The following is a 16,813-nucleotide window of genomic DNA, read 5'->3' as shown; positions in this document are numbered from 1 at the left end:
AACAACACCTCACATTTATGCAATAGTTTGTAAGTTTCTTCCACACATTATCTATTCAATGTTCATTGTAACAGATGACATGAGGTATTATTACTCCTTTTTTACAGATAATAGAACATACTTGAAAAAGTTAGGTGATTTGCCCAAGGTCACATAGCTAGTCAGTGGCAGAGTGGGGACTTTTCTAAATCCAGGCCTTCAGACTCCAAATTCCATGCTTGTTCTACTACCTCACTAAGGTATCTATATTACAGCATCACTCATACCTTTCCATTCAGGAGGAGGCAGGACAACCAACAATTCTGAAAGCAATTAGGCTATGTTGCCCAGAACGGCAATTTCCTTGATACACCATTAAAACCTGTGCAGCCAGACACAGTCCTAAGGAAAAACTTAATGTGGAAACCACTTCCAAAATAAGAAAACATACTAGTGACACCCTGTGGATCAGTACAACTGGGTGACATGAGTTCAGCCAAATAAATGATCTCACCTGTCATCTAAACTGTCCCACTGTTTTCATACCTTTACATATATAGTCAACTCAATTACCTGCAGTCATAGGGGATAGTATAAGTACAGATAATTAAAATTCCAAAACTCTTAATTTTAGTCAACATCTTCAATTTTCCCCAACCCACATCATTCAATTGGTTGCTGACAGGTAGCAAAACTGGCAAGCTTTGCAGTCTTTTCTTCCTAAACCTGTATACTACTTTGAACATGCAAGAGGAAAGTAGTCTTTACCCAGATGAATACTAAGTTTTTAAAAACAATCATGTTTTAAAATAACTTTGTCTGAACAGTCCTATGTTTATTAACAGTTAGAATTTAAATGTTTTTATACTTACACATATGCCCCTGTGATTATCTGATAGAGCTTTGGATATACTGGCTTCCCCTTTGATTGTCACTTAATGTGGTACAAGATGCTCCAGAGAGCTATAAAGCACCAACCTAACACAGTCCTTCCTAAGAGGTATGGTGCCTTACAAACTGACACCTGCCTGAAGAGAGGTGTCAATGTGGGAAGTGACTTAAGTCTTGATTTCTGGGTTACAGTATAAAAAGGCTATTAAAAGTTCTTAAAGTAAATTTTAATACAAGTATAGATAATATTTCAGTAGTCTTAGTGGGGGAAACCAGCATAGCACTTTAGGTACACATATAAAAACATGTTCTTCCTACTCATTTAATATCTGTGATATCGATTAAGTCCAATGGAACGTACCAGATATTTAAGTCTGAATACTAAGTCACTTGGCTATGGCATACTTTAAACAATAATCTTAATTCCTTAATGCAGATAAATTTTCAAAATGGTACTTGAGGAAAAAGTGCAGCATGTAGCACCTATCCTATAGTTTTCTCTCTCAAAATACTGGAAACCAATCTAAAAATTTAATGAGTAATTAGCAACTTTGCCACACCGCCTTTTCACTTTACCTTAAACTAACAAGGATTTCTAAATTTTATAAGCCAGCCAAAGCCCTCCCAAACTGCCCTACAATTCAAAGTGCTTTAAAATGAAAAGAATGTATGTTGACTTTGGGGTTCCTGGGTTGTGTGCTGTTAACGTGCTTGGCTGTAACTGAAAGAATGGAGGTTTGAGTCCATCCAGAGGTGCCTTAGAAGAAAGGTCAGGCAATTTCTTAAAGAATCAGCCATGGAAAGAAAACCCTATGGAGCACAGTTCTACTGTGACACACATGAGATCATTATGAGCCAGAATCAACCCAGCAGCTGCTTTTTCTATGTTGACTTTGCTAGTTTTCTAGCATTTGTTTCAAATTAGTATGCCCTGAAGTTTTACCTTATTTTACCCATGATTACTGTGATTTCTCCTTGCCATAAAAGTAGACCCAACAGCATTTGGCTTTGCCAGTTTATATATTTATAGCAATTATTAGTTTACGTTTAGGTTCATGGAGATCACTTTCTCATCTGAAATTAGGTTTGAAATTTTAGTGCAGGATATAGCAGCTTCAACATCAAAAAGGAAAGCTACAGCTATTAACAAATACCAACTTAAGATATCTATTTTAATTAAGTGAATCACAAACAAGGTTTCAATGTATACATTTATATATGCTAGTATTCCTGATGAAGGAACTAAAAACTGTTTGGTGGTTAGACTTATAACCTTTTGCAAGAAGTAGTTGAGAAGATACCACCTTTTTCTTTTACACAAGCCTTGAGCCACAACTGTTAAGTATTTATACAAGGACTCACCTGGTGTACAAATACATCTTCCTTGGTGTCATTCCTGCAAGACAGAACCAAGTTGAACAAGTTAGATACTGAAAACATTTCATATTGCCAAAGACTAAGATTAGTACAATCCTTCACATATTTCCCCCATTTTTCTTACAACTGACTGTTCCAGAGACTTTCTGACTATCGACCAGCTATCAAGGTGGGGGTAGGGCAGGGTGGAGCTAATAAGCAATCATGATTCCTACTTTAAACAGTTGCAACCTCACTAACCAGGGATAAACAAGTAAAGTCTGAGAAATGACAGTGCAACCTAGCAAACCATTAAGAGGGTAGAAGTAATTAGCAATATAGATTCTACCACTCTTTATCCCTATTAAACATTAATAGTGTTCCAGGATACCCCACCTTTTTACTTTTGTGGTTATCATCAAGAAGATTCGAACCCATGGAGGCCCCATATGTACAGAGTAGAACTGATTCATAGGGTTTTCAAGGCTGTGACCTTCCAGAAGCAGATGGCCAGGACTGTCTTCTAAGGGCATAAACCACCAACTTTTTGGCTAGTAATCCAGTGTGTAACCATCTGTGTAAATTTACTTCTAGTGCAAGATTAGGAGCAGAAAGACAAACAGGAGGCATGTCCTTCTATTAATTACTAGCTTCCTTCTTTCTCACTTTACCCTCAGCCATTTCATCTTCACTAGTTCCATTTCCTAACTTTCTTCAAGGTCATAAAAATAACCAACCAAATACAATAATGCACATTACCAATATTCCCATCACTCATGTGCCAAGAATGGTACTAGATAATTAAGGAGGTGAAAATGACTGTTATCATTGATAATCAAAAGCCCCTTCCTACTAAAGAGATGCCATTTTCTTTACTCATTAGTCTAGTCAAACTGCTGCTAAACAAATATGGTTGAAATATTTGCTTTAGGATCTTAAAAGTAGTTTTGAAGGAAGAAACATTTGCCCCACATAGGTTAAAACAAAAAATTCAGTGAAAGTTTAGTTCAGACTAACTGGGGCACTGGAAATATGGCCACATGGGAGAAAAAAAGGTCCAAATCAGCCCAAAGGTACAGAGGTCAAAGGAGGCTTTTAAGCAGAAGAATGCAAAAACATAGTATCATTAGACAGTAAAATCTATTGCTGTTAGGTACCCTCAAATCATTGAATTGGTTATGAGTAATAGCGAGTCTATGTATAAGAATAAAACAATGCGTGTTCCTGCATCATCCCCACAATCTGCTATGTTTGCGCCCACTGTTGCAGCCATGGTGTCAATTCATCTCATTGAGGGTTTTCCCATATTTTGCTGACCCTTTACTTTACCAAGCATAATGTCCTTCTCCAGGGTCCTCGTGACATGACCAAACTATGTGAGACAAAGTCTCCATCTTCACATCTCAGGAGCATTCTGGCTGTACTTCTTCCAGGGAAGATTTGTTCATTCTTCCAGCAGTCCATGATAAACTCGGCATTCTTTGCCAATACCATAATTCAAATCCTTTCAACTCTTCTTCAGTCTTCCTTATTACTGTCCAGTACATGAGACAAACAAAAACACCATGGCTTAGGAGCTCTGATGGTGTAGTGTATAGGGCATTTGACTGCTAACGAGAAGGCTGGCAGTTCAAACCCACCATCCACACTCTTGGAAAGAAGACTGGGCAATCTACTTCTGTAGAGATATTGCCTCAGAAACCCAAGGAGGGGTCACTCTGAATCAGAAGCAACTCAGCAGCAGTTGAGTTTTTTTTTTTTTTTTTTGGGGGGGGTCAGACACACCTCAGTCCTTCAGGTGACATTTTGCTCTTTAGCATTTTAAAGAGGTCTTCTGCAGCAGCGCCCAATGCAAGACATCATTTGATTTCACGACTGCTACTTCCATGGGCATTCATTGTGGATCCAAGTAAAATGAAATCCTTGGCAACGTCAATCTATTCTCCATTTATCAAGATTTGTTTACTGTACCAGTTTTGAGGATTTTTACATTAATCTTCATCTGTAAGTGCTTCCAAGTCTTCATTTTCAGCAAGTAAATTTATGTCATCTGCATATCGTAGGTTGTTAATGAGTCTTCTTCCAATCCTGAAGTCCCATTCTTCTTCATGCAGTCCAGCTTCTCAGATTATCTGCTCAGCATACAGACTGAGGAAGTATGGTGAAAAGGATACAACCTTTCCTGATTTTAAACCAAGCAGAATCCCCTTTGCTCTGTTCAAACAACTGCTTTTTGATCTATGTATATACATTCCTCATAAGCACAATTAAGTCTTCTGTAATTCCCTTTCTTTACAATGTTATCCAGAATTTGTTATGACCCGTAACAGTTTAATATAATAATGCCTTTGCACAGTCAATAAAACACAGGTAAACATCTTTCTGATTTCTCTGATTTCAGCCAAGAGCCACCTGACACCAGCAATGAGATCCCTCATTCCATGTCCTCTTTTAATTCTGGCTTGAAATTTCTGGCAGTTCCTTGTGCGTGTACTGCTGCAGCCATTTTTGAATTATCCTCAGCAAGATTTTATTTGTATGTGGTATTAATGATACTGTTCTATACTTTCCCACATTCTTTGGATCACCTTTCTTTGGAATGGTCAAAAATATGGATCTTTTCCAGTTAGCTGGCCAGGCTGTCTTCCAAATTTCTTGGCATAGATGAATAAGCTTTTCCAGTACTACACCCATTTGTTGAAACATTAAGTATCTCTGTTGGTATCCTGTCAATTCTAAGAGCCTCGTTTTTGTTACCAGTGCCTGCTGTGCAGGCTGAACTTCTTCAATAACGCAGGTTCTTGATCATATGCTCCCCCCTGAAATAGTTGGACACCAACCAATTCTTTTTGGGACAGTGACTCTGTATCCTATCCCTTCTATCTTCTTTTGAAGGTTCCTATGTCATTCAATTTTTTACCCATAGAATCCTTCAATGTTGCAATTCAAGGAATGAGATGTAAGATTATCATAAAATGTAGTGGCTGATACAAGCTTTTTCAGAAGTCCACACCAGGATCAATGGAGACTTGATCTAAGTGACTGCACATGAGATATCTTTTTTTGAGGCAAAATGAGAAAACCTTTGTTTATAATTTAAAGTTAGGAAGGGGATGTGGAGAATAATTTGAGATTGGGATTAAGATAAGAGCAAGAACCACCGCAGAAACAGGTATCTAGATCTTCAGTGACTTTTCACCAGTTAACTCCTTTGTCAGTAGGTCAGAGTGGAAAGAGCTCAACAGCAGCTCAAGTATTTAATGACAGAGGGAACAAAGATTAGCGTGAACTAGAGTCACCGGCTCATGGACTGTTGGCTCCTTGCGGATATTCAGAGCAACGTACTTATGTACCAAAGAATCCACACAAAATTAATTTCCTTTAATTATGACCTGAAAGCTATAATGTGGATTATCACAACATAAGGATACTTTTAATATATAGGAACAAAATAATACTAAATCTTAAAAAACAAACAAACAAACAAAAACAAACAGGAGCACTGCAAAAGCTACTAACTACTCATGGTAAGTGACTGAAAACTGACCTTTAAAGCTAGTTGAATATAGGAATATCCAAGAAATTGATGGCTGGTCATAATGTCCACCTGTCAAATAGTTCACAGGCATCACATAAAAAGATTAGAGCCATCCCTAATTAGTTTTCATCTCCAACATGATTGAAATTTCAAACCCTAGGGCTCTAAGGAGAAGTACAATGAAGAATTGGCAGAGTATAGGAAAGATGTGCAAAGTCTAAAATAATGATCCTTCCTCCCCCTGGGTGTTTAAAGTTGTTTCAAAAACAGAAAACACTATTTGCATTTAACAAGACAGAGGCAGTGGAGGTGGTAGGAGAGAAGGGAAGCTTAGGCTCACTAGATGACATACAAAACACTGCCCTGTCCTGCGCCGTCCTCACAATCCTTGCTATATACTTGAGCCCACTGCTGCAGCCACTGTGTCAGTACATCTCATTGAAGGTCTTTGCCCTTTTCATCAATGCTCTTAACTTTACCAACTACTAACTTTACTCTATCCTTCTATCATTAGCATAGTATTTTAGTATATATTAAAGTTTACTAGAGATGTAACTCCAATGGAAAGGGATTTTTCATTACCTACGATATTGTTGTTGTTAGGTGTTGCTGAGTCAATTCCAACACACAGCAACTTTAAGTACAATACAACGAAACACTGTCTGGTCCTGCACCACTCTCCTCACAATCTTTGCAACAATAATGCTGCTTATAATAACTGAGTAGCCAATACATCATTCCTTTATAAAAATTTGTGGTGGCATTGATTAGTTCATTATGTCTAGGTCTTCTAGTATAGTTGTAAACAGGTATTTAAAATATTTACAACATATACTGCAATAAAAGAAATGAAAGTTAAATTTAACCTAACCACTGATCTAGTCAGAAGAATCTTCTTAAAAACACCACGAGCTAGGTAACACACATTCGGTAACATTATCCCCTAGGAAATACTTTAAAGAGATGTTTTGTGGGTACACAGTTATGTGGAAATCAATGTCAGTTCACTAACAATGTCATGTCAGACAACAAAGTACTTATTTTTCAGGTATACATTTGACAACTCGAAGAATACGGTTTCACTAAAGAAGTGAGAGCCATGACAAGAACAGATACATGCGCATTCATGTTCATCACCACACTATTTACAATAGCCAAAAAGATGGAAACAACCTAGGTGTCCATCAACTGCGAATGGATAACCAAACTATGGTATATACACACAATGGAATACTATGCAACGCTAAAGAATAATGTAGAATCTGCAAAACACCACATAACATGGATGAACTTGGAGGACATTATGCTGAGTGAAATAAGTCAATCACAAAAGGACAAATGCACATATAGTACTGCGTTGTCAGTGAATGCTAACATGGGTATATGGGTGGATAGATGGGTGGACAGGCTGAACGATTAGGTATGTCTATGAAATAGGGAGTGTATCCAAGAACATATACAGGGTTGGCAGACAATGGTCCTGTAACTTTACGTGTATGATCTGAATTCCCAGGTGTATAGTGGAGCTGACAGAGGGCAAGGTTGTGGTCATGGCTTGGTCATAGCCAGCTACCCAGAGGGACCGAGTAGTTGAACCTGCGGGCTTGGGACCATAGTCACAGAAGACATCAAGCTCAACTGGCATAACATACTATACACAAAACATTGTTCCACCTCCTACTTTGGTGAGTAGCAACTGGGATCTTAAAAGCTAGCAAGCTGCCATCTAGATGCAACGATAGGTTTTCTCTCCTCGTCCAGAGCAAAGAATGAAAAAAACCAAAATTCATGGAAACAATTAGTCCTAGCAACTGGTACACCATCCGATCTGCAGCCTATACGAGTATGAGACCAGAAGGACTAGATGGTGCCCGGCTACCACTGTCATCCACTTGGGAGGGGATCTATGTAGGAGATCCTTGATAGAGAGGGAGAACAATGTGGAACAAAACTCAAAATCATTTGGAGAAAAAAAAGGGGGGAACCAGGTTTGCTGGTCCGTTAGAGCCTGGTAGAACCACTGAGACTATGGCCCCTAGGTGCCCTTCAGATCTGGAATTGAACTCACACCTGTGGTTTCCAGCCAAACAAAAGACAGGCATATGAGTTGAACATTTACCTCAAGTAGACACACTCCTTGGAGAGAACAATCATGGGAGAAAGAAGGGCTGCTTATACACAGGGAGACAGCTCAGGGGGCAGGAATGCATGAAGGGATGGACACAGGGAAGAGGTAACTAGGGGGAGGAAGTGGGAGGCGAGCTGTTGCATTGTGGTAAACTGTGGTCAATGTCATGAGACAAAGTATATGTGAACCGCTGTATGGAAAGTGAATTTGCTCTGTAAACCTTCACCCAAATCACAATTAAAATAAAAAATAATAAAAAAGAATGCGGTTTCATCCAGGATAGAATGCTATGGTTTGAATGATAATGCCATTATCTGCAACTCAGAGCCCCTGGTTAACCTGCTGGCTATTAACCTAAAGGTTGGAGGTTCAAGCCCACCCAGAGAACCTCAGAAGAAAGACCTGGCAATCTACTCCTGAAAAATCAGTCTCGAAAACCCTATGGAACACAGTACTACACTGACACACATGGAGTCACCATGAGTCAAAATCAACTCCATAGTAACTGATAATGTGCAAATAATTCACATTATTACTAAAATGACTATTCAAAAATCCAAGGGCTGCTAATAGAAAACCTGATTTTCAGTCTTGTCATATGCTTAAAATACCACTGTCACCGTCCATTTTAAAAATTATGAAACTGAAGCAGACAAGAGATATATTGACCCACAGTCAAATGGTAAAATATGACTCCACCCAGTTCTGAAATATTTACATTTTAGCTTTGTTGTTGTTGTGTGCCGCTAAGTTGGACCTGACTCACAGTGACCCCTTCCCCTCTCCCTTGGGTTTCCCAGGCAATACGGAAGTAGATTACCCAACCTTCCTTCCGAGGAGTGGAACCACCAGCCTTCTGGTAAGCAGTCAAGTGCCTTAGGCACTATGTTACCAGAGCTCCTATTTTAGCTTTGGAGGCAGATTATTTCTATGGTATGGTTTCTCTAATTTTGGGAGAGGACAACAGCAAACATCTCTACATACTTCCCTGCAGCACACAACTTTTCTTCCTCACTACGATGTAAAACCATGGTAAACGTATGTAAAACCTATAATGTAAAATGTGAAAATCAGTTGTGGCGCAGTTAATTATTTAATATGGCTTTTCTAGCCTTACTGTCCACCACTCGCATCTGTCAGTTTATCATACCATGGTGGCTTGTGTGTTGCTGTGAGGTTGGAGACTATGCCTCCATACACCAGCTGGGTCACACATGGTGGACAGGTTTCAGCAGTACTTCCAGACTAAGACACACTCAGAAGAAGGAAGGGGCCATCACTGCTCAAAGTAGTGGCCAGTGAAAACCTTATGAACAGCAGTGAAATACTGACTGATGATGTACTGCCAGATAATGAGCCTCTCAGGTTGGAAGGCACTCAAAATACACCTAGGGAAGAGCGGCCTCCTTCAAAGCAAGAGTTGACCTTAATGACATGGATGGAGTAAAGCTTTGGGACCCCTATTTGCTCAAATTGAGGAGAAACAGCTGCAAACATCCATTAATAATTGGAACATGGAATGTGTGAAGTATGAATCTAGGAAAATCAAAAGTTGTCAAAAATGAAATTGAATGCATAAAGATCAATATCCCAGGCATTAGAAAGCTGAAATGGACTGGTAGTGGCCATTCTGAATCAGACAACCATATGACCTATTATGCTGGGAACTACAATCAAAGAGGAATGGCACAGCATTAATCATTAAAAAAAAAAAAAAAAAGTTTCCAAGAAGAACAATGCTGTCAACGATAGGGTAATATCCATATGACTACAAGGAAGACAAGTTAATGACTATTCAAATTTATGCACCAATCAATCACCAAAGCCAAAGATAAGGAAATTGAAGATTGTCACCAACTTCTGCAGTCTGAAACTGACCAAACACGCAATCAAGATATGTTATTACTGGTGACTGGAATGCAGAAAGTGGAAACAAAGAATCACCAGTAGTTGGAAAACATGGCCTTGGTGACAGCAATTACATTGGAGATCTCATGACAGGATTTTACAAGACCAACGACTTATTCATTGCAAGTATCTTTTTTCAACAACGTAAAAGGCGTGGACTTCGTTGGACGAAGTACACAGGAAATCAGATTGACTGTATCTGTGGAAAGAAGTGATGGAGAAACTCCCCACCTTCAGACAAACCAAAGCTAGGAGCTGACTATGGAACAGACCATTGCTCCTATCAAGTTAAAACTGAAGCTGAAGACAATTAAAGGAAGTCCATGAAAGCCACAATATGACCTTGATTAGATCCCTCCTAAACTTAGACACCACCTAAAGAACTGATTTGCCACACTGTACACCAATGATCGAAAACTGTGGATGACATCAAGAACATCATACATGAAGAAAGCAAAAGGTGATTAAAAAGACACGAATGGAAGACCAAAATGGATGTCAAAAGAAAGAGACTATGAAACTTGCTCTTGAACAGAGAGTAATGAAAGCCAGTGGAAGAGACAACAAGATAAGAGATGAGGAAAAGATTTCAAAGAGCAGCCAGAGAAGACAAAATCAATTATTATAATGAAATGTGCAAAGGGCCTGGAGTTAGAAAACCAAAGGGGATGAATATGGTTGGCATTTCTCAAGCTGAAAGATTCTATGGGCAAAATACTGAATGATGCAGGAAACATTAAAAGAAGAAGGAATGAACATACACAGTTGATACAAAAAAGAACTGGTACATATTCATCTATTTCAGGTGGCGGCATACAATTAAGAATCAATGGTAGGTATTGAAGGAACAAGTTGAAGTTGCACTGAAGGAATTGACAGAATATTCACTCAGATGTTTCAACAAACAAATGCCACACTGGAGGCACTCATCTATGCCAAGAAATTTGGAAGACAGCTACCTGACCAACTGATTCAAAGAGATCCACATGTATACCCCTTCCAAAGAAGGGTGATCCAACAGAATGTGGAAATTATCACACAGTATCATTAGTATCTTGCTGAAGGTAATTCAAAAAACAGTTGGTACAGTATATCAACAGAACTTCCAGAAATGCAAGCTGGATTCAGAAGAGGATGGGAATGAGGAGCATTACTGCTAATGTCAGATGGAGCTTGGCTGAAAGCAAAGAATACCAGAAAGATGTTTACTTGTGTTTCACTGACTATGCAAAAGCATAATTATGGTTAACACTGATAAGAACTGGAATTCCACAACACTTAATTTGCTCATAAGGAACCTGTACATAGACCAGAAGGCTGTCATTCAAACACAAGAAGGGGATACTTCCTGGTTTAAAATCAGGAAGGGAGTGCATCAAGGTTGCATCCTTTCACCATACTTGTCCAATCTGTTTACTGAGCAAATAATCTAAGAAGCTGAACTATACGAAGAAGAACATGGCATCAGGATTGGAGGAAGAATCACTAACAACCTGTGATATGCAGATGACATAACTTTGCTTGCTAAAAGTGAAGATGACTTGAAGCACTTACTGATGAAGATTGAACACTACAGTCTGCAGTACGCTTGCACCTCAACGTAAAGAAAATGAAAATCCTCACAACTGGACCAATAAAAGCAGCATCATGATAAATGGAGAAAAGACTGAAGTTGTCAAAGACTTCACACTACTTGATTCCACAACACCAATGGAAGCATCAGTCAAGAAATCAGATGTATTGCACTGGGCAAATCTGCTGCAAAAGACCTCTTTTACAGTGTTGAAGAGCAAAGATGTCTCTTTAAAGACTAAGGTGCACCTAATAGAAGCCTTGGTATTTTTAGTTGTCTCATACGCATGTGAAAACTGGACGATGAAGAAGACTTAAGAAGAGCTGATGCTTTTGAGTTGTGGTGTTGGCAAAGAATACGGAAAGTACCATGGACTACCAGAAGAACTAAAAGATAGGTTCTGGAAAAGTCCAGCCAGAATGCTCCTCGGAAGTGAGAATGGCCAGACTTTGTCTGGCCTTTGGTCATGTTCTGAGAAGGGACCATTCCCTAGAGAAGGGTATAATGACTTGGTAAAGTGGAAGGTCTGCTTATGTTTTGGTGGCACAATGGTTAAGTGTTAGGCTAACAGAAAGGATGGTGGTTCAAACCCAACTGGCTCTGCAGGAGGAAAGATCCGTGACCTACTTCTGTAATGATTGTTCTTATTGTTGTTAGGTGCCATCAAGTACATTCAGACTCAGAACAACCCTATGTACAACATAATGAAACACCCACTGCCTAATCCTGCACCATCCTCATAATCTCATTGCTATAGTTGAGCCCGGGAGCTCTGGTAGCATAGTGGCTAAGGCACTTGACTGCTAACCAGAAGGCTGGCAGTTCAAACCCACCAGCCACTCCTCGGAAGGAAGGTTGGGCAATCCTACTTCCGTAGTGATACTGCCTCGGAAACCCAAGGAGGGGTCGCTGTGAGTGGGGTCCGACTCGATGGCACATAACAACAACAACAACAACATAGCTGAGCCCATTGTTGCAGCCACTGTGTCAACCTATCTTTTTTGCATACCCTCTAAGAAGCATGATGCCCTTTCTCCACGGACTAGATTCTCCTGATAACATGCCCAAAGACTATAGCCTAGGAAACCTTTTGGGCAGTTCTACTCAAGGAGGGGTCGCTATGAGTTGGGGCCAACTCAACGGCAAAACAACAACAAACTCTGTCATAGGGTTGCTATGAGTCAGAACAGACTGCAGTGTTCTAGGTAGGCAATGACTGGGAACAAAGCAGTAAAGTAAGACAAAAATCCTCATCTTTAGGGAGCTTACATTCTAATTGTGATGTAAACCGAACTGGCCAACCTTTGTGGTAGGAAATAAGACTGTTGTAATCTAAGATTACCAAAACAGCTGGCAAAACTGGGTATCTATTCAGAGAAATGAATCAGGTTCCATATCTCACACTGTATTAAAAAAAACAAACTCAAATTGGACCAAAGAGCTGCACATAAAGCCTAAAACCATAAAGACCATTAAAGAAAAAAAAATAGGGACAAAATTATGGGCTCTAATTCAGGCCATAAATTCACTACAGAATACAACTAAACATGCACAAATGCCAGAAGACAAAACAGACAGCTGGGACTTCCTAAAAGTCAGACATTTAAGTACATCAAAAGATTTCACCAAAAGAGTAAAAAGAGAACCCTCAGACTAGGAAAAAAATTCTTTGGCATTAATGTATCAGCCAAAGGACTCATCTCTAAAATTTAGAGAAAACTTCAACAACAAAAAGACAAATCATCTAATTAACAAAATAGACAGAGGACATGAACAGACACTTCACCAAAAAGATATTTAGGTAGCTAACAAAGACACAAAGAAAGGACTGCCATTAGAAAGATGCAAATCAACATGGTTATCATCTCACTCCAGCAGTAATATAAGAGCTGCGACACAGATATATGCATACCCATGTCAGCATAGTGCCTAAGGCACTTGACTGCTAACCAGAAGGCTGGAGGTTCAAACCCACCAGCCACTCCTCAGAAGGAAAGTTGGGCAATCTACTTCTGTAGTGATACTGCCTCGAAAACCCAAGGAGGGGTCGCTATGAGTCGGGTCCAACTCTACGGCACATAACAGCAACAACATAATCAGCAAAAACATGTTCATCAGAGCACTATTTGCAACAGCAAAAAGATGGAAACAACCAAATGCCCATCAACGGATGAATGAATAAACAAACTATGGTACAAACACACAGTGGAATACCTACCACACAATGTTCAAGAACAACAATGAATCTGCAAAAGATCTTGTAACATGGGTGAACTTAAGTGGCTATTATGCTGAGTAAAATTGGTCAATTACAAAAGGATAAATATGAGACCACTCGTTTCACAAAAAAGAAATCTTCTTTGATGGTTACCAGAGGTGGGGAAGAGAGGGGAAACCACTAGAGCATAGACACATATTAACGACCCTCCAACAGGACAGAATAACGACCCTCCAACAGGACAGAATACAACTGTCCCATAGCGTTTCCAAGGCTATAAATTTTTACAAAAGCAGACTGTCTCACCTTTTTCCAGCAGAGCACCTGGTGGGTTCAAACCACTGACCTTTTCGTTAGCGGTGACTGTTTTCACCATGCACAACCAGAGCTCTTCACTGGAGATACATGATACACAATCAGTACACATTCTGATGGAATTTATAGTCTAGTTTAAGAGTGAAGTGCAGATACATTAATGCCAAGTATTAAAAGCTGTAAAAGAATGTACTTACAGGCAACTATTCAAACTAAACTGTCACTTTATTTTTCTATTTCTTTGTTTTATTCCATCCTTACATCTTCCTTGAATCCTCCACAAACCACTAAGAAGGGATACCAAGTCTAAAGGCCTCAATCATTTCTTCCATAAAGTTGACTATCGATTACATTGCGAACAATGGAATTTCAGAACACTTAATTGTGCTCATGTGGAAGCTGTACACAGACCAAGAGACCATTTGAACAGAACACAAAATGATTCCACATGGTTTAAAATCAGGAAAGGTGTATCAGGACTGTATCTTTTCACCCTATTATTTAACTTGTATGCTGAGCAACTACTACAAGAAATTGTACTAAACAAAGAATTCAGCATCAGGACCAGAGGAAAAGACTCCTTAAAAATATGCAATACACAGGTGCTTCAACTTTCACGGCTGATACACCTTTGAGGTACACCTCTAGCTCTTCTATGGCAGAAGAAATTAGTGCCATAATTTCTATTTGCAGTTGAGGAGAAAGAGAAGTGAAAGGCAGGAAAGCACACAGGTTATGAGTTCTATTACTGGAGCCAAAGAATCTAGGTTCAAATCCTGGCTATCTGATTTTGTTGTTGGATGCTGAAGAGTTGATTCAGACTCACAGCAATGCCATTTGACAAAGCAGAAATGCCACCACAGGTAGGGTGTAATCCTTATAGAAACAGATCACCAGGTATGATGATGCAGTGAATTTACTTGGTATAATTCTTCTGGCCATGGTCTCTGACTTCCACCAGATAAATGGGTAGAACTATGCAAAGGTTAAGGAAGGTGTTTGAAGCCCACGAAGGGAATTGGATAGTTTTTAGTAATGTAAATAAGGTACATGGTACCCTTGTGGGGACTGGTCAGTTTTGCCGTTCCACTAAGTTTAAAATGAGTCCTCCTAGAGCCAGAATTTAGGAGCTCTGGTAGCATAGTGGCTAAGGCACTTGACTGCTAACCAGAAGGCTGGCGGTTCAAACCCACCAGCCACTCCTCGGAAGGAAGGTTGGGCAATCCTACTTCCGTAGTGATACTGCCTCGGAAACCCAAGGAGGGGTCGCTATTAGTCGGGGCTGACTCGACGGCACACAACAACAACAACAGAGCCAGAATTTAAGGAATCTCACTTCCATCAAGAAAGAGCAGCCTGGGAGTGGATATGTCCTTGGACTTGAGACAGCAGAGATGGTGGCAGCAAAACAGAGGGGCTGGAGTGAGAAAGAGCAGCAGTGGTATGAAAAAGGTTGAGTGCTTTTGGGCAGGAGGCTTGCTGGCAAAGTGGGGCGAACCTACATGCATCTATCAGCAGAGCTGAAAGAGTTTTTAACACATGCCTAAGGGAGGCTGTCCTCATCGAAGAATTATCCTGAGCACTCCTGTACCTAAATTGTAACCTATTACTTCCCTAATAAACGCCACAATCATATTATCTATGAGTTGTATGCAGCCACTGTAACAAATTATCAAACCCAGCAGAGGAGGTCTCAGAACTGGTATAACTGTTGGAGGATGGGGGCATTTCTGGCTTCTGCCTCATTGTAATCAGCCTTGGGGGGCAAGATGGTGATTCTGTCTCTCCTTTGTGAAGTTAGGTCAAAAGAGGAAACCACCCCCAAGGCCCTTTTTGCACCAGGTATTTCTCTCTGGTTATCTCACTATTAACTGCATAACCTTGGGCAAGTTTCCTAATCTGTAAAATGAGGATAACAATAACCCCACTGCCACAGAGTAGATTCCCATCACAGCACGCCCCACCCCCCCTTGGGCAATCTTTACAGAAGTAGATTGCCCCATCTTCCTTCCGCAGAGAAGCTGGTGGGTTTGAACTGCCAATCTTCTGGTTAGCAGTCAAAATGCCTTAGACACTGAATCACCAGGGCTTCTTTGGGGATAACAATACTTACTTACTAATTTTTTGCAAGGACTCCATGAGTTCATACACAAAGTGCTTAGTTAGAAAAGTACTTTGCATATCATTTGCCAATTACTGTTATTTATTTATTTTTCTAGTGAATCTCACATTGTGATGCTACTAAAGGGGAAAGGTGAGCAAACCCCACCTTTATCACTAAGTAGCAAGGGTCATCATAAATCTAATTACCATCTGGAAGTAGACCCAGGCTTCCCCTCCCCACTTCTTCAATCCTCGTCATCAGCCACCTTTGTGGCACTTCCTCTGACCCTAACAACACCGGAATTATGTCAGACTTCCATCTCCAGATACCCCAAGCCATGCGATCAGGTATGAACCACAGGCTCCCTAGGAATTTGAGTAACTCCCCAAACTTCAGACCAGCCAGCACCACCCCCAACACACAGACACAGGGACACACACCCCCGCCCTGGGATAGTCACAGGCTAGAAGAGCTGTCCTTTTTCAACGACTGTCCATGCAGCCTTTCTCTGACCACCAGCCATCCAGACCTGGGGTCTTCACAAGTTACAACTTTGTCTTGTCAGTCCCTGCTGGCTCATTGCCCCCTATGATTCATTAATTCTATGGATTCAATAATTCTCTATAATGGCTCCCATAATTTATGGAGACTATTACCTATTGGGAGCTCTGGTAGCACAGTAGCTAAGACACTTGACTGCTAACCAGAAGGCTGGCGGTTCAAACCCACCAGCCACTCCTCGGAAGGAAGATGGGGCAATCTACTTCCGTAGTGATTCTGTCTTGGAAACCCAAGGAGGGGTC

The 16,813-nt window shown here is 40.2% G+C and overlaps 1 protein-coding gene across 1 annotated transcript in view; it reads right to left on the bottom strand.

Annotated features, from left to right (window-relative positions):
• The window catches only part of YBX1 (Y-box binding protein 1), a 38,332-nt gene that overhangs the window by 6,076 nt on the left and 15,443 nt on the right, over window positions 1-16,813 (bottom strand). The window contains exon 3 of the mRNA XM_007955558.2: window positions 2,233-2,266. Coding sequence (XP_007953749.1) covers window positions 2,233-2,266 — 34 coding nt within the window. The remainder of the gene's footprint in view (window positions 1-2,232; window positions 2,267-16,813) is intronic.

This window comes from Orycteropus afer, unplaced genomic scaffold (assembly GCF_000298275.1).
Source record: "Orycteropus afer afer isolate SDZICR_OR568_19922 unplaced genomic scaffold, OryAfe1.0 scaffold00510, whole genome shotgun sequence".
NCBI lineage: Eukaryota > Metazoa > Chordata > Mammalia > Tubulidentata > Orycteropodidae > Orycteropus > Orycteropus afer.
Note: the sequence above shows the minus strand (reverse complement) of the source record. Positions and strands in the feature narration are given on the sequence as shown.